This window comes from Tachypleus tridentatus, chromosome 10 (genome assembly GCF_004210375.1).
Source record: "Tachypleus tridentatus isolate NWPU-2018 chromosome 10, ASM421037v1, whole genome shotgun sequence".
NCBI lineage: Eukaryota > Metazoa > Arthropoda > Merostomata > Xiphosura > Limulidae > Tachypleus > Tachypleus tridentatus.
The window spans coordinates 177,435,363-177,455,732 of record NC_134834.1 but is presented as its reverse complement, the minus strand read 5'-3'; the positions used below and the strand labels follow the sequence as shown (position 1 = coordinate 177,455,732).

The 20,370-nt window shown below is 32.0% G+C and overlaps 1 protein-coding gene across 1 annotated transcript in view; it reads right to left on the bottom strand.

Annotated features, from left to right (window-relative positions):
* Nucleotides 1-648: 648 nt before the first annotated feature.
* LOC143231014 (pecanex-like protein 3) overlaps nucleotides 649-20,370 on the bottom strand; it is a 123,446-nt gene continuing 103,724 nt past the window's right edge. Inside the window, 7 exon segments of the mRNA XM_076465479.1 lie at nucleotides 649-4,730; nucleotides 6,162-6,280; nucleotides 8,924-9,198; nucleotides 12,925-13,003; nucleotides 15,201-15,352; nucleotides 17,351-17,498; nucleotides 17,733-17,842. Of these exon segments, the coding sequence (XP_076321594.1) occupies nucleotides 4,333-4,730; nucleotides 6,162-6,280; nucleotides 8,924-9,198; nucleotides 12,925-13,003; nucleotides 15,201-15,352; nucleotides 17,351-17,498; nucleotides 17,733-17,842 (1,281 nt within the window). The 3' untranslated portion in view covers nucleotides 649-4,332.

Sequence of the window (20,370 nt, the reverse complement as noted above, 5' to 3'; positions counted from 1 at the left end):
AATAATTTATTTTATTCAATAACTTTATTATTTCATTTTATTTGTTAATCAAGTTAACGTGATAGTTTATTAGTTCAGAGTAATTTTTGAGAATAAAGTTATTTACTGTGATAGGATATGTTTTGTTTTGAGAAAATAAATATTTGCTGGAAGTAAAATGAAACCAGCAGTCACTTACTATGACAGTAAAATGTCACAACAGTCATGTCAATAATCAAACAACTGGCAGAAAATTGTCATGATACCAGTTTTAATTTTCTTTACTTTTATTTGTTGGTAGTTCTTTTGGATACTTTAAAGTAGGTTAAGTCAAAAAACTCAAAGTTTGTATTATATAAAATTTAAGAGGCCAGGTCCTTTCCTTGTTTGGTCATTAAACTTTAAAGATGATGATAAAAACAAGTTTCATTTAAATTTTGACTTCTGAATACATTTGTTCAAATATGTTTCTTACATAATTAAGGAACAAATTAATAATACACCTAATAGTCATTTCAGTAAAGAGGAAACAAGAATACAAGAGTGAAACAAAAGTCAGCCATGACCACTAGAAAAAAGCCACTGATGGTACATTCAGCAGACAAGCCACTGCAGTCTGCTTTATTAGAAATAATTAATCAAGAAATTCAATACCACCCAAGGCTCCTGTTTGGTTCTATATCAAATAAGTTTTATTTTTTAGGTAAACAAAAAGAATCTTTTCCTTAAATATATTGGTACCATACAGCATATATTGTTACATTGATCTGTAAACCTGCTATCTCACATTGTAATATTTTTTACAAGAAGCAGAACAAAAAAAATAGGTTCACTGTCACATATATAGTTCTTTAATTTTTGCAAAAGAAACACCTTCCACTATAGTGATTTGAAATCTGAATGTATTGTGTGTGTAGAAACTTTTCAGTAACTAATGTTGTAGAGGAATATTCTATAAAACATTAGATATCTATTTACTGTTGGAAGTGTTTGTTCTGTTAGAAAATGTAAATTTTATCAAATGGGCTAAAGGTTGAAAAAACAACAACAAATTTAAACATTAGGCATACAGTCTGTTTGGACAAGGCCTGTGAGATAATATATTACTATCATAAAAATGCAAAACTGAAGTCTGAATTTTGCAGCTGTTAGCAGAGCTAACCTTTATGGATATACTGTGGGTTTATACAAAAAATTCATTAATATATTATCAAATGCACAAATGTGTTACAGTACATTGCTGAAACAGTAAATTCTGAGGATAGACAGTTGCAGTAAATTAGTGGATATAAGGCTGAGGAAAACATTCTTTGTTTGCAAGGAATGTCTTAAGATGAACCCCTGTTATTTTACAAGTCTTTCTAGAGTTACTGGCAGTAACATATTTCACAAGTTCTTCCTAGATTATTTACCTTAACACATTTCAACATTTGGCAATTTCATCTTGGGTTATTGACTGTAATATATTTTACAAGTTCTTCTGGGGTTACTGGCCACAACATAAGCATCTTGTGGGAAGCAGTGATAAAATTCTTAAGTTCTCCCATAAGGTTATATGATTTGTGTTATAGAAATGAAAGTTTTCTCAGTTCATATAACATAGTAAAATCGAAGTCTATGGGAAGTCAATTAAGATAATATTCAACAAAACTTGTCAGTAACAGTTCGTAGAATATGTAAAATCATTAATAATTAATCGGATATTTCTTACAAAAATTTAAGTCTGTTACAAAATCTGAACATAATATAGGGCAATGTTCTGGGTTCAGAAATCAATATTAAATTTCAAGAATATTCTGCAGTGGAAAGTAAACAATTAATATATAATGGATAAGAGTTTTATGTTTAAGCTATATTATGATTGGATGCTTTCAAACCAAGAACTTATGAGAAATCAATTTTAATAAAAAGTTTCCTTCAGAAATCTAGACTAATAAAAATTCTATATAAGTAGCAAACATTCACGTTCATTATTTTACCTAAAACACGTGCTTCACGTTAAACTACAAACTTTAATTGTACTGTTAATATAATGCTGTTTGGCCCCATGGATAAAAAACTTCTATATGCGTATTTATACAGGCTTAAGTCATGATGAATTTCTCTTTAAACTTCTGATACTAATTAAGTGATGATCGACAAATCTATGAAATAATAAAAAAAAAAAAATTACAGCAGTGACATAAGTAAATGATATGATAAGCTTGGCTAATCACGAAGACTCAACCCAATGTCTTGTATACACAATCAAGACACAGCTATTTACAGGGAATAAATACTGCAATTAAAACATATTTACCACAAGTTAACTAGGGAGAACCTTCATCACATAGTTATAGTTTAGGTTGACAACACACAATTCAGTCCATGCATACTAAAGAAGTTGGCAATATTATGGTACTTCAGATAAAAAATGAGGAAGTCAATGTCACACAGTATAAACAAATAAATGTTACATGTTAACATCAACTCTATACAAGTAGGTATGAAAACAATGTTTACAATATAAAATTCTTTCTGTTCTCCATCTGACTTTTTCTACAATTCTTAAGTACTTTTATCCCTGAAATTCATTTTGATTTTGTTAAAGCAAAACCTTTTAATCATTAGTTGCTATTTTCCACATTATATTGTTCCACTATGAGAATTCCTGTTCATATCACATAAGACTTTGAACACTTCTATCCATATCAAACAAACCATATATCTAATAAATTTGTTCCAACTGCTAAGTTAAAAATGTAACATTTTAGCTTTATTAGTATGGATATCCAAGAAAAAAATGTGAAACATTTTTAACAACCACAGCCTGCTAAAAGAATTATTTTTATCTATAAGAGAAAATAAGGACACTTGTATTTTTTCACTTTCTGTCTAACTTTTAAAGAATGCCTTTGAGAGCTAAGTTGTAGTAATGTGAAAAAAACAATGTCTACATTTGACTTACTTGATATTCAAGTGAACATTAAGTTATTCACATTTTTTTTCTCTCTCTCTCTCTCTCTCTCTTCAGTCTGGAACATAGGCTTATCAGTGTGGTTTTCATGTTGCTTTGTCTATACCTTACACCAATTAACAAACCTTCAATTCTCTATCCTACAACTACTCTTTATAAAATGCATTCTTTGTGGAAAGGCTACTAAATGAAAAAAACACAGTCATATGTAAACACTTTTCAATAGCTTTTTTTGTACTTCTTTGCACAACTTTTGATAAAACTTGTATTTAATTTCTATATAAAAACTTGACTGGTATTATTAAACACTGCTTTGGGTTCCTTCAGAAGAAGCAGCCTAGAAGTCTGTGTTTTCAAAGAAAAAAAGTCAAATCATAAAAATGCTTCTTTGGAACCAATGCATTGGTCATTACCATAGCAAGGCCACAAAATTCTTTCATCTGATATATTACCCACAAAATAATTCTGTGCAATATCATTCTGCTAAAGTAATCTCCAGTAAATATCTATGTACAAGGTTGCTCTCTGTTAGTACACGACACTACCTGCTGCAGACAAAATTATTATTCAGCACAAAACAACCACATAATATTATGCTGTTACATGGACTTGCTCTGCTACAATAAAAGAAACCCAACAATAAGATAATTCAATGTATACACCTGTTCTGTTCAGTATGGCACATAAATTACCCCTGCACAATGCCACACCCTGTTTCACCTTTTCTTATTACTAAAACACAGACACACAATGCTAAAATGTGTCTTACAGAGTTCTGCTGTTTCACCACAACACGTGCCCACACAACATTATGTCCTATGGTAACTAGTTACATTCTTACAGGTTTTTCTGAGCCACAGTAGACAATGAAACACTTCTACTAACCACATGTAAAACAATGATGTTATGCTATTCTATTACAAATAAAAGTGTACTAATTAATATTCTTAAATAATGTTTGTATTGTCCTAATACATTTTATCACAAAACACCAACATATTTTTAAGTTTTATAATTCATGTAATACTATCCTATCACAATCCTGTAACCAGAAAACCAATGCTACCCCTTTCACAAACATTCAGATAATAAAGTTTTTAAGAAGGTAATGAACTACTAACTGTTTTATTTTATAGAAAGATACCTTTTAACCAATGAATAAATTATATCTATTGTTTTCTAACAATTCTGCTGGCCAAGCAATACTATAATGTCACATTACATATCATAAACAATATTATAAATTTACCCTCATTATTCAATAGATTATGTCACCACCTTGTTATATTGTTCACAACAACCATGTCCACACTGTTGCCACAGATATTGTCTTGTTAATTCTGTTGGTGATAAGTAACTGTACAATAGTGCACTGCTCCAGACCTTTACATTCAAGGTCACCAAACAAAACTGTCTTGCATAAAACTGTCGTTTGTCTGTCGGATCTCCCCATCAAACCCAGTACCACGGGATGACTGACTAGGAAGGTCACCAGAGTGCTGGTCATAGGTTCGTGCTACTGTGGAAAGTTTAGCTAGTTCTGGAGGGATTGCTCGTAAAGAAGAGAGTGCCACTAGAGTTGGATTTACAGACTTGCCAAGAGGAGTTGGAGAGACAGCAACACTGCTAAGGCTGGTGCGTGTAAGACTGGCACTGTTGCGGCCGAGACTGCTGAAAGTGCTGCAACGACCTATGCTACTGGCTGCACTGCCTCTACCAGTGCTTCGTCCACCAACTTCACTAACAGCATCCCCAGAATGGGAACCACTCTGTACACTGGAGTGGCTGAACCGAGCTACAAAAAACAACAACTTAACTGCAAACATCTTAAATGTTTAGCATACAAATGTAAATAAATGTTCACATTTTAGTAAATTCACTATTTTCACATTTCATAAGCTAATCTTAAACCATCACAAAGCAGTAGGGTAGACAACCAACTGCTCCTGCTATTCAAGGTTTCATCTGATAGTGCATTTAACTTTTAAAAGTTCATAATATTTTAAGGTGCATCATGTTTGTCTATTATAGGAAACATAAGAGATTAAATGATACCTAAAGAATTCAACTTCACTGATTACCTGAGATGTAATATGTTTTTAACTATAACTTAAATATTTCTTTTTAATGAAATGGTTGCAGAAGTGAATTTTGTAAGAAATTTGCCAGTTATATAATAAAAGTTTCATGATAATTTTGCTTATAAAACAATTACCAGAAGGCCAGTTAAACAACTTGACCAGAAGGTAAACTGCCCATAAAAATCTTAACTAAATATGTTACTTACTTATCCCAGTTGACAGTAGTGAAGGTGTCATGCAATAGTGTTAAGAACATGTAGAACTGCTCATCTCACACGAGTTGTATTCTAAAGTTTCATTACAATTACACACATCTCTCTCTTCTTGAGAAATTGTCACATCGAATTTTGAAATAGGATAAAAACTCTTTTATGATTCATTTCAAAATTCCAATAAGAAGACCAGAACTACTACTAATTTGAATTTTAAAGACAAAGTATGTGATCTGGACAGTTCAACCCTAACTAAATCTCTGTTCACAAATAATCTAAACTTACACTGAAACATTTGTCAGTAATATAAATGTAAAAAGTTTTCTGAAAACTGATTTAACTGCTGATTATTCCTAGTTAACTAGTCTTAAATTTATGAGCCAACCTACTATAGTACAGGTAGTAGAAACTGATTCAACTGTTGGTTATTCCTAGTTAACTAGTCTTAAATTACTGAGCCAACTTTACTACTATTGTACAAGTAGTAGAAACTGATTCAACTGCTGGTTATTCCTGGTTTATTAGTGTTCAACCACTAACGAGACAAATTTAACTACTCAAGTAATAGTACCAGAAACAGAATTATTGTTGGTTACTCCTGGTTTGTTAGTCTTGAATTAGTAATGAGACAACTATCCCAGTAATAGTACTAGAAACTGATTCAACTGTTGGTTATTCCTGGTTTAATAGTGTTCAATCACTAATGAGACAAACTTAACCAGTCTAGTAATAGTACCAGAAACAGAATTTATTGTTGGTTATTCCTGGTTTATTAGTCTTGGATTAGTAATGAGCCAACTTAACTACCCTAACACTAGAAACTGGTTCTACTTTCCTTGTTATTACATACTCACTTTGCACTTTACTTGGTTTTACCTTTGCTATGTGGAAGGATGTGGTAAACACAACAGTTATTAAAATGTATATACTCACTTCTAGGGGCACATTCCACAACGTTGGTACTATAGAACACAGAACAGTGTTCAAAACCATTTTCATCCTGACCTGCAGTCCCTCCACTGGAACAACCCTCTCCACATCTAGTTCTAAGTCTGTAAGAACACCATCATATGTAATGCTAGTAAAAATGAGATAAACTGCAATATAAAGCCACCACTTATCAGCATTTAACTTTGGACAAATATAAAATGATGTGCTTTAATTTTCAAGAAAATTGAGTGAAAGTTTACATCTGAATTAGGTTAGAGTAGTTAATAAAACATTATAATGACACTCAGCTATGTTGTAAAATGCAAGAGAACATTTATATATGAAACTTCAGTAATACTGAAAATCGTACAATTGTATAAGATTAATGGGATAGCTAATGACAATTATATACACATGAAAGATTATTTTAATATATATATATATATATATATATTTGCAAAACATTAGAAATATTGTAAGATTTCAATCTATCCTACAAGAGTATAACAAGCTTTATAATGAGATAGAAAAGGATCTGTTTATTATAATAATTAACAATGACTGAAATTGTTTTAACTAATGAATTACCTCTGTATCATATTTAAGTACTTAGAATAATGTTGTGTTGATCACAATTCAGTCACTGTCAGGGTAAGTTATACAATCATCTAAGTATGATTATTAATTAGTTATTAACTATACGTAATTACTACAGAGTAATTACAAACTACTGTCTATCTTACATTTTGGCTGCTAATCTGCCAATATCTTCAGGGATGTCCTGAAAAGGAATATTTCTGTAGTAGTGGTGGCCAAGATTTGATGCTGGGTCATCCTGATAGAGAAGATGGTGGGCTATCCACACACTTGGCATCTAACAACTTCCCTGAAGACGGCAGCAGATTAGCAGCATAAATGTGGGACAAAACCTAGTTATTTATCAATAACTATTACAAAATAGCTATTAGTAATTAGCTAATAATAAGATTTTTATAGGCTAATACCACAACAAAAACATTTAACTTTATTATGATTTATAATGCCTTATTCCACCAATGTATGATTTGTAAACTGGTATTTTTGTGTAACACTTGCAAATCATCAATGGTCTTACTGTTATGTCATACAAAATAGACACATTTAACTTTACTTTTGTCCAGTGATATTTTGGTTTATTTTTTGACAGAATTATTAACACCATAATTACACTCTGATGACAGTGACACCCGAGTTTTGTTCCTGTCCATATGACAAAATTTTCTAGTAGAATTATCTACCTGAGTAAAGTGATTTAATTACTATCCTTCTAATGCAAATTTACATACACCTAAATTTCTGCAAATTATTATTATCCAAGTGTGTTAATCACAAAAAATCCCAATAGTTTGATAAAATAAATAAACTGTTGAATGAATAGTATTATAATATTAACTTCCAAAGACAGCAATCTTCCCACTTAGCGTGAAGCTAAATAAATCAACTCAATAATAAGTACAGCTTATCTAACACACTTTTCTTGTGTTCTTAAAAAAACTAGAATGTGCTGTTTTATCAGCTTGGTACTCTAGTTGTTAATGACTTTTATAGCCATAATCAAAGTTTAGTTTAAGTACTTTTAGCTACTATTAATGCCCAAGTGAAAAAATGTATATGCTACTAGAAATACTTTCAGAAAGGAAATTTATAGAATACCAAAATAACAAGTACAAAAATATATTACAAAAGTACAGTTATTACATCAAACCCCATATCTAAAAAAATGTCTTAATTAAATACAAAAAAGATAAAAAAGTGAGTCTTAATACCTCAAAATCATCAGTTTAAAATTACAAACCCACTTAGACTTGAAGCACAAAATCTAACAGCCTAGACGATTCACAAAAAACACTCAAACACCACAACCACCACTTTATAGGTTGTATAACACATGAATAATAAATAATAAAAAATTTAGATTTAAGAACATTACTATTTCACTAGAATCTACTTCAGTGTCTCAAACTTAATACAGACATTCACAATACATCTGTTGATCAAGATTTATAGCCTAATTACTAGGTAATTAGATGCACAGATTCAAGTGTAAATTAAAGTTAGTTTAAATAATAGTATTTTCTTGACTATCAACATCTATTTTCAATTATAAAAATTTTTGTGTTAATTACAAATTCTTTGCAGTGCTTGTTTTCATTGGTTTTAAGGTGATAAATATTCCTCTATCAGAAGAAAACATAGATCAACACTGAATTTGTAAAATAGTCAGTCTTGCTTGTATATAAATAGTGCTTATTACATTGTGGGTGTACATCTGTCAAGCCATTCCTATTATTACTTTCTCTTTATTTCCTAAATCTCTCTTCAGCATTGGTTAATCTGCATTAATAAGAATGATTCCTAAAAGGTCTAATGCAAAACAGAAACTTGGTCTAAGTTAATGGGTATAAGAGATGATTATTGATTATTTAAAATTAAGAAAAAGGCTACACAACGGGCTATCTGTGCTCTGCCCACTCTAGAGGTATCGAAACTTGGTTTCGATATGCCTGTGAGTACACAGGCATACTACTGTACCAATGGGGGGGGGGGGAAAGAGAAAGGCTATAGAAGTTTCAGAAACTTACAATAGGAGAAGCTAGTTCCATTTGGGGCACAATGATATTTTGTAAGTTTCTTTCATTTTTCTTTTTTATCACCTTTGTATCTTTGGTTAGCAGAATAATAATTCACTGCTCTTTCAGGAGAGATTAATTAGTACAATTCCTCACCTTTGCCAAAGCTGAACAACTGTATTTTTAAAGGTTCCAAAACTAACTGGTCCACCAAGAACTTGACACAACTGTTCACTAGTTTCTGCATAGGAAGTAGTTAATGGTGATACATAAATAGGATACCCAATTGGCTGATCACAGGAGGAATTGATAATGTTCCTTAATGCTTGCTTGGCATTTTGGATGCTTCCTCGTTCAGGATTACGATTTCTAAGATAGACTAATTCTTGCTGTTGTCCTGCCCACAACCCTCGTACACATTCCCGATTCACCTACATATAAATTTCTTTTATTCATATTGGATTTTGAAAACAAGTATTATACAGCTAGATCCTCCTTTAAAAAACATAAACAACATATATATTAAGACTTCTCAGGTTTCTACAGTGTTACAAACAGAAAAGAAAACCCCATGAGGGTTAAAATATTCTCTTATATATTTAACAAGAATGATTTGTAGTTATAATTATCTATTTTTTGCATTCATAACGTATCTAGAAAGTAAGTTTCCAAACCAATTACACTATGTAACAAAATTTTTACTTTTTCTTGTTTCTGGACAGAAAGTGTTATTTTCCATATGCTTATGCTTAAACTAAATGGAAAAAGACCTATTTTTCTCTTGAAACTTTGCTTTTGTGACCTAAGTAATGAAATTTTCAAACTGACCAATTTTCCAGAACATTCCAGATAAACTCAGTGCTGAGTAGCTGATAAAGAATTTTCTCGAACTTACAAGAATTTTCAAGAACCTTTTAGAATTTTCTAGAACTTTCCATAGTAATATATATACAGGGGCTCACCACTTCAGTTTAGTTCTAGCTGCTTAAGTGAACATATAGACCTGTCTGATTTTATCAGAGATGGCATCGAGAAGCTGCACACATTCTCCAGATGCATTCTGCTATGTATGTGGCCAATTTATCAAGACAAGAGCGAAAACGTACTCTGTGACAGCATCTGCTAAAATGTGTGAAGCCTACAAGGTATATTTCGGCATGCCTGTCAGGGATCAAAACAAACCCTGGGCACCTCGTTTTACCTACGAGCACTGCAAAAACACTTTAGAAGGTAAGACGGACAATTTTTGCTTGCTTCAATAGTAAGATTTTATATTATATAAATTTTAGACCTTTCAAAATTTAAATATCTTTTATTTTTTTAATTTCCAATAGTATAGAAAAAATATCACATATAAAATATTTTGCATGAACCTCTTACACATTAGTTGTGGATGAAATAAATTTATTCTTTATAATAACAATTTCATTTTGTTCTTTTGCAAGATGGTACAGAGAGGAAAAGAAAGCCATGAAGTTTGCTATTCTAAGAATTTGGCATGAACCCACAGACCACTCAAGCAATTGTTACTTCTGCATAGTGGACCCTTCCAAACGTCGGGCTGGCAAGAATGCATCTGCTATCATGTATCCAGATCTTCCATAATCCATTGCACCAGTGCCACGCTGCCCTGAGCTCCCTGTACCCACTCCACCAGAGAGAAAGCAGCCATCCTCAGAAGAGAGCAGCAAATCAGAAGAGGAAGTAGACATTGAAGATCCAAATTATAATTTCAGAGGTGCAGCTAGTGAGAGAAAGCCATACCACCCCAACCAAAGAGATCTCAATTACTTGATCAGAGATCTTGGTCTAAGAAAGTCAAATGCTGAGCTTTTGACAACAAGGCTCAAGGAGTGGGATTTGTTAGATGAAAGTGTGCAAGTCACAAGTCAGAGAAAGCGTCACCGACATTTTTCAAGCTTTTTCACTCGTCAAGATGGGCTCTGCTTCTGCTATAATGTATGTGGTCTGTGCGAGGCAACTGGAATTGCTTCAACTCGAATAAGTGGCACATCTTCATTGATAGCTTATCCAGAAGCCTCCAAGCTGTGCTGCTCCATAACAGGAATAAGTATTCATCTCTTCCCCTGGCTCATTCAGTGCATCTCAAAGAGGAATACAACAGTGTCACGACCTTGCTAAAAGCCTTGAAGTATGATGAGCATGGCTTGGAAGTTATCGGAGACTTCAAATTGGTGGCATTCCTGATGGGTCTCCAAGGAGGCTTTGTCAAGTTTCCCTGTTATCTTTGCCTTTGGGACAGCAGAGACACTGCAGTGCAGTACAACAGGAAGCACTGGCCACAATGGACCGAGTTCTCTATGGGGAGGCACAATGTAAAATGTGAGCTACTAGTGGACCTCCAAAAGGTGTTGCTCCCACCATTGCACATAAAACTGGGTCTTATGAAACAATCTGTCGCAGCTCTTGATAAGGAGTCTGCAGCCTTCAAGTACCTTCGAGACTTCTCTCCTAAGCTGGTGTCTTCATTGGACCACAAATAAAGAAAATTCTGGAGTGCACAGAATTCCTCAAAAAGCTCAGTAGAAAGGGAAAACAAGTTTGGGGCATCTTTGTCACAGTGGTTCAAGGCTTCTTGAGCAATCACAAGGCCTAAAATTATGTGGAATTGGTTGAGACTCTAGTGAAAAACTATGGCAAAATGGGCTGCAGGATGTCCCTAAGAGTCTATATCCTTGACACTCATTTTGATGAGTTCAAAGAGAACATGGAAGCACACTCAGAGAAACAAGGTGAGCGGTTCCACCAAGATATACTAGACTTTGAATGCCACTACCAAGGAGAGTATAATGCAAACATGATGGGAGACAATACTTGGGGGTTGATACGTGAAAGTGATTTACATTACAGTCGCAAATCTCGAAAAACTACTCACTTCTAAACATTTTTGTTCACTTTTGTATAACTTTAGTATAAATACATGAAAATGAAAATGTGCAAATTTGCCTGTTTTTACATAGAAAATAGGTTAATTTCTAAATTTCATTATCCAGCTCACAAAAGCAAAGTTTGAAGGAAATAATGGCCATTTTCTGTACTTTTACAACATAAACAATTAAGAAATAACACATACTATCAAGGAGGAACAAAATTTGTGTTACATAGTGTTATCATAGATCCCACTGGTTATGGAAAACTTAGCTATGTTACACAACACGGTTCACAAACATTCACATAAAGTAAAACTACAACTGCCTTCATGAATGTCTTATCACAAAAATCAGTATTATTTTGCAGTCTTAATCTATTAATTTTCTTAAGATATATCACCCTAACAGTCTATAAGATAGTATGTTATTATTCAACTTCTAAATTTTCTCCACAGCCAGAAGGCTTTCTGCTCAGTATCAGTAAGTATCAGTTAGGCTTATTAGAAAGTTATAACCTGCCAATTAGGACGAAAGTCATACATATTTTATGAGATTTTGGCTATCATTACTGTTATGAAATACACAATATTTGATATAAGACTTTTTAAAAAAGCCATTCTAAGCTATTATCATACAATTCAAACCCCTTTTCAAGAGTGAAAATCTTTTTTTTTTCCTGGTACCTTCAAATAAATTAAAAACTAGTTCATGGTGTAAATAATAAATAAAAAAAGGTAAACTCTCCCAAAGATATTAAACAATACTGAACATAGCACTTAATTTCATGGCGTTTAATGTTTTATATGGCCGATATTATAAAGAAATGTAATATTTGAAGATATTAATTTGCCCAAGATATTAACATAAAGCTCTTTAATCTGAAATACTTAACACTATACAATAAAACATATTTACCTAAATAACCCAGGTAGTCTAATAATTTCTGCTTATAGTAAGTAGGTACTTATATGAGACTCATCAATGCAGCTAACTTTTTATAATAACCCTAATGCTTGTTGTAGTGCTTTCAACCTACCTTGACAACCCTGAAGCTGAGATATCTTTTGTTTAACATTAGTTGTAGTGGATTCAGCCTAACATGACAACCCTGAAGCTGAGATATCTTTTAACATTAGCTGTAGTGTATTCAACCTAACATGATAACCCTGAAGCTGAAATATCTTTTATTTAACATTAGTTGTAGTGCATTCAACCTACCATGATAACTCTGAAGTTGAGATATATTTTGTTTAACATTCAACCTACCTTGATAACCCTGAAGCTCAGATATCTTTTGTTTAACATTATGATCTTGTATTCATCAGCACCATCATCAAATACATGCCTATAGAGAAAAACGTTATTATAATCATAATAATTTCAAAGTATTGTAAGATAGCTGTTAAATATTTAAAACTGAGCCAAAACCTTTTCTCAAATTAGAAACAGTATGAAAAGAATGAAAAAATAATGGCACATCTGATGATGCAGTAAAACAAATACCATATTTTGCAGCTTATAAAATATTCCAGTGCATAAGACACACTAAAACGTTTGAAGGTCATATTCAAAAAAAAAGTTTGAGGCAAAATACCAAGTTATATTTTCACCAAAATAAACCACACATCATTTATTTTATTAAAATCCACATCTATAATTAACAACACTTAACTGCCCAAATGATAATATTTAATGATAAAAGTGCATAAATAACACAACTACTGAAATAAGTTTTAAAATGAAGTGGACCCTTCACATCCAATTATTCCATTTTTCCCTCAAAAAAGCTTCAAGGAGCTTTATTAATCAAGGCATCCAGTAATTGTAGTTGGGATGTCAGACCTTCTGGAATTACAGCAATCTGCATTTTCAGTTACTGAACTTTTCTCATTACCTCAGTTTTATAAGCCCTAAACTGGTCTCATACTAACAGGACTTGTTTCCTAAATCAACCACCTGTTCTCCTTTTCCAAACGTTTTCAAGCTAAAGTTTGATTATGTTGGAATTTTGTCCTTTGGCAGACTTCTTCATTTAAAAATCTGAGGTGGTGGGAGTTTTGTTCCATCAGCACAGTATGACAGAGCTACTATATAGTGAAATTTTTCATTCCAAGATGTATTATAGTCATGGTTTTTGTGCCAAGCATGTCCACAGTCTTATTCGAAGGAACGTCAAAGGTCAGGGGGACCTTGTCCATATTTCCAGTTTGGCTTAGCTTAATTTGCTTGTTTCCTGGCAGGTAACAAACTTATGAATTTCTAGGATCTTGCTTTCATATTCATCTGGCATTCTCTACATGATCCTTGTATGGGTTCACAGAGCCAATCCACGTCATTTCATGAATCTGTAATGCCAGCTTGGATTGCTGAAAAATCTTCAATCCCTTTTTGTGCAGCCTTGGCCATGGCTTCATTCATTAAAGTGTTTGTCAACACAGAATAACCAAGCTTGTGTAAGCACGAGTACAAATTGAGAACTGTGGTTCACTTGCTTACACCAGGCTTTATTCATTTTCTCAGTAGGTAGTGGCTCAAATTACCTCTCTGCAGCTTTGTTACCATGTGTTTTGGTGAAGTCAACTATGTGTAGTTTATAATGAACAGTGTAAACATGTCCCTTATTAAAATTTATTGTGCCAGAAGCATTATCATGAATCCAAAACTCAAAAATGTACCAAAGTATGGTAGGAATAGTCCTATACCATTGCTTACCAATTAACAGAGAAAAATTGAAACAAATTGATCAAAGTATCATACTGATCAAAATAGTTTTAGGCTGTGCATAAGCTGAACACTTACCTTTGAAATATAGTGTACATGCTGATTTTATTATTTTTTTTGACAAAACATGCATGTTATAAGCCACAAAATATGGTAAAACAAACATACACATACTGATAGTATTGAATGAATTACTTTGAAAGTTACATTCATATATGTTAAAATCTGTTGCAAGTTTTTAATTTATAATGTATTTTGATACAATTCTCTTGATATAATCTTATTAAGAAACAGTACTGCCTCATGTCAGACTACACTAGACAATTTATTATCTCACCATGATAAGTTCTACTATCTGCCCAACTGTATAAAAAAGTTTATCATCTCACCATGGTAAGTACCACTTTATTCCTGACTGCAGTATACAGTTTAGCCTCTCACCATGTTAAGTACCACTGTCTGCTTGACTGCACATGAAAGTTTAGCATCTCACAATGGTAAGTATCACTATCTGCCTGACTGCATGAGACAGTTAAACATCTCACCATCACAAGTATCACTGTCTGATGAATTGTAATTGAAAATATTTAACATTTGTTACAGAAATGTGGGAAAAAATAAATCCAGTAAATTCTAAGGCTCACACAAAAAATCTCATAAGCTAAAATCAAATATTTTAAAGTCTAATTAAACAAAAAGTAAAGTAACTGAGAATGTTACTCTAACTGAAATAGCAGGAAGGAAGAAACGTTTTCAACAAGTGAAAATAATAAAAAAAACACTTTTAAAAAGGGGGCACAGAAAACTTTTGATAGCACCACCTGAGAGCAAGTAAAGATGGAACACTTGACAAAACAGCATTCCTCCAAGCAGGATCAGCTTCATGCGATATAACCAGTGTCTTCTCATATGTACTGATGGCATCATAGAGTGTGGCCGATTCTTCATACTCATCTGCTGACATGAAGTGGTCCTAGTGAGACAAAGAAAAAAAACCAAAACTATCAGTGTTTGGGTCTGAAATCAATGTTTACTGCACAAACGTCTTTACTGCTAATGCACATCATGGAGACTAGGGAATACTTCTCAACATGACTATTTAAAGATGTCTGATAATAACATTTTCCTTACTCTTTTACTAGCATTTTAAGAGTGATGAGTGTTAAAAAGTTACTGTAGAACTACTAATTAATTTCTTATTGTTATCACTCTTTAGTAACTTATGAATTACATTAGACAATATTCAAAGCAGAAAATATTAACAGCAACAGCAGAGGTTGTGATAATGTATAACTATTTTGTGCTTAGAAGGAAATCTGTCCTGAAAAGTCACAAAAAAATCTCAGGGGAGAGACTTAATTCTCTTACCTCAAGATACTACTTTAACATGAAAATGTTGTAGTTAATCAGCTACAAAAAAACATATTTAAATCTAATGAATATTACTTAAACCAATAAAGACTAAACTTTAAATATTATCCTAATTTTGACAAAATTATTGGCTCAGGTTAACTTTCTCTTTCAAGAGTAAAATCAGGTGGGGTTTTTACTATGTTAAAGTAGACTGTCAGAAAGTCTACTCTTCACAGTCATTTTAATCAGAAAAAGATGTATACAAATAAATGAATTAGATACTGAAAACAGAACAATGCAATACTGGGAGCAAGAGAACTTAGCCAGACCTTTTATTATGATACACGAGGTTAAGTGGTGTGAAATAACAGTTTATGCAACATACTGTACACTTTTATACAAGCTGGTGAAATGTGGACAATCAATGGGAATATGAAGAAGAAATTCAAAGTATTTGAAATGTGGATGTTCAGAAAAATGCTCAGAATATCCCACAAAGACTGAGCCACAGAAGTATTCAGAATGATATCAGTTAATATATTAAAACAATGAAAGTGTAGATATGTTAACATTGTCAAAAGGCAGGCAATACAGAGAACATTAATGAAGACAAGACAAATAGAAAGAAACAAAATGGGAGACCAAGAATGAATTGGATAAAAAAAATATATGAATAAATAGAACTGGACTATACAGGATGTGCAAAAGCTGTACGGGAAAAACGCATGGTACACCATATGGCAACTCTTCTGTAAGAGGATACCATCTCCCCATCAGACCAGATAACTGGGCAATAGAGTATATGCAAGTGTTGACAAAGATGCAAAACTGAAACATTGAAAAATAAACAAAAGAAATTTGTGTCACAAAATACTGCTTATTGGAAAAGTTTGTATACAAGGGTTACTGCAACAAGATGGTAGATAGGTTTAACTAAGTGTATGAAAAGATGTTACATTTTTATGATCCTTTAAAACATACTGTTTCATGATGCTTTTCTTGAAGTCCAGAAGTTGACAAAAACATGAATAAAAACTTCATACAAGCTTTTAAGTAAATAACAGGCATAACAGATAAAATGTGTTATTTGAATATGAAAACACTCATTAAACTAACTTGATGCATCATACGTCTTTTTAATACAACACAAACTGGAGTAAACTGGAGGAAGTGAGGAGGAACATGGATTCTGAATAATGAACCCAACGAAAACTGTCAATGATTCTTTGTATGAAATGCTGCACATGACTTCATAATTATCATTAAGGGACCACACTTTTCATCTTGACATAAACATTGAACAAAACCAAAATAAAGCATTAACAAGGTGAAATGGTCAAATTTTGTTTTAAATGTATGAATGATAAGTTATTATTATAAGAAATTATATTTTGCTGTGCAGGCTCTATTGAAGTTATATTACAATACTCGATACTGAAAACCATTTACATACCTAGTGAAAGAGTCAGTTTTATTAATATCTTTTTAACAGAATTCAAGCATCACTTGCATGCTAAATGTCATATCCACAGATTTACCATTGAAAATTTATTTAAATTAAATGGTATCATTTCTTAAACCACTGATTAATATTTAAAAAATCTGCTGTCCAACAAACCTGGTGAAGTTTCAAAGCCATGCGAACACTCGGTGCTACAACTTTCCTCAACAGCTCCATGTCTTGAAAAACCCATTCATCTCTCAGAGATGTAATACGAAAATCTCCTTTAAATAAGGCATGTAATCCATATAGAAGAAAGTCCACACTGCAGATAAAATACACTGTTAACATGACTTGGTAACATTATTACTGACACAAAATGAATCAGTAAAACATTTATTAAGACTTGTTGTATTGAGACCACATACTTCACTTATATCTCTATAAAATTATAGTCTTACAGTATTGTATCACATTGAATGTTGTTATTTCCTAGGTTACATTAATTTATAAAGTGTGAATGTATGCTTTTTTTTTAACATGGTTGAAAATCTTTCACCTTGAAAACGAGTGATGAGATACAGTCCCAAGAGCCCTTCTTCCCAACAAACTCAAAGCAAAACACAGAGACACTATCATAGAATCCTTCCGAACATCCAGCTCCTGACCCTAAATATACAAGTTAACACATGATAATACAGTCAAGAAAAAGAATGATTTACTATTACCATAAAAAAAATAAATACAGTAGAAGATCAGTAATAAATTAACAAAAACAGGATTACACTGCTTTATTGTAAACATTCTTAGACTATGTTTCAATCCCCTAAATTGCAAAGATTACATTTTTATATAATTTTTTCCAAGCATTGCCATATTATTCTTTTATTTACTTAAATATTCTCTGAATTAAAATAGTTGCAAAAACAAAGAAGAACAAAACATACAACTAGAGTTACCGGTGTATGTGTTCATTTTCAAAATGATATTGTTTCCAGGTAAGTGAAAAATAACACTTAAGGTAACATACAAATAGAAATGTGTAAGTAGGTCCTTTCAATGTTTTCTCTCCACATACAGCCTGTAATTACTACATCACAAATGACTCTTCACAAAATCCAAAATAAAAATTCACACATGATATAAATGAGAAGTGACACCAGAAGATATTAAGTATGGTACTTTGTTGTTGGTGTATCACGTAAACATTAAAAGTACACACACATTATCAATGAGAAGTGATACTAGAATGCATATATTACATATTTATTGTAAGTATATCAAACATACATTACAAATACACAGTATCAATGACAAATGATACTAGAAGTATGATACTTTGTTGTTGGTGTATCAAACACAATATCAATAAGTGATACTAGAAGTATACTTTGTTGTTGGTGTATCAAAGCAATTTTACAAATACATAATATCAATGACAAATGATATTAGAAGTATGATACTTTGTTGTTGGTGTATCAAACCAACATTATAAACACACAATATCAATGACAAATTATACTAGGAGTATGATACTTTGTTGGTGATGTGTGAAAGCAACATTACAAACACACAATATCAATAAATGATACTAAGTAATAACAGAATATGATACTTTGTTGTTGGTGTACCAAATCAACTTTACAAAAACACAATATCAATGACATGCAATAACAGAAGATATCCAGCATGGTACTTTGTTTTTGACATAGCAGATCAACATTTCCCAATTTCATCAATGTCAAAATGTATAACTAGTCTTTGATACTTTTAATAATTACTTATATTGTTAAAAACAATGAATTCCATATACTGCCACATATAAATTATATGTTAATTATTTAACTTGTTCCTGAATATCTTTAGAAAATACATTTCTACTTTTCTAAGTATACGGTGCTACCAGAGAGAACTTTTTAAAAGCCATAGAGTAGAGCACATTATACAATGTTTTTGTGCAGATTTATGTTAGATTTTGACTTAAAGCTATCTGATCCAGTTATCACCTTCAGGTGTAAGAACTAACTTTTATACAAGTATCTTCATTATAAGAAATACAATATTCAATTAATTACTCTAATTAATTAAGATCTTCCTTTATATATACACATTAGTGATAAATTTACTAAACACCTATAAAATTGTCATTTTATTAGCTTTACACACAAATAGTTAGTGACTTGTCATTATTACAAATTATTCTTATACGAAACTAGTAAAAACTAGTTCAAATAATGCTTTTAATTTTTTAATGATAATATTTAGCCTGGCTACCTTTGGCATCAACATCAGCCTGGAATTTTTGTGATATTTACACATGTTCTTTGATATAATTTGATTCCATTTTCTAAATTTTTGTCTAGAGATTTTGTTTCATACAACTGATATGCTTGTCAAACATGGAGTCCATAAAATCCTAGATTTGTTACATTTGTTACCATTAGGTTTGTGGTGGCCAATCCATTCACTGGAGATCTCTTGAACTTTCCTTCTTTGTAAAACATGCTGAAAATTTCTTGGAAGTGTGTTTAGAGTTGATATCTTCCTGAAATATGGTATTCTACCCAATGAGCTTCTTTCTAAAAGGTACAGCATGATATACTAATATACTGTGGTATTTTTGCTGATTAATGTTGCTGTTGATTTTGTGAAAATGCCAACACCATTTACAGATATTGTGCCTTAAACCATCACAAAGCTTCCAGGATGTTTGAACTTTTAGCACAAGACACTCCCTTCTGTACCTTCTCACTGACATTTTGGTAAACAGTTATGTATATACCAGTTGGAATCAAACAGCTCAAATCTAGATTCATCTGTTCAAAACAACTTGTGCAACTGTTCCAAAGACAATAATGCATGTCCTCTCATAAAAAAATAATCTTTGTTATATTATTTTTGCTTTTTAAGGTCTTTCTTGCAGTTTCTCTTCACCAAAGGTCACATTTCTTCAGACTATATTTAAGACTATACTTCTTAAATTTTTATCTGTGTGGTATGCTTTGTTAAAGTCATCATCAAGGTTTATAACAACTTTACAGAACACAGGTATTTAGATAAATAACATTTCTTTCAGCAAGTGTGAGATTTTTTCTCCTTCCCTTGCTTTGTCTTTACATTATAGGATTTGGTGAATAGCTGAGGTCTTTAACAAATATGACTTTTCAAATATCACATTATATAAAGCTGTAATTTTT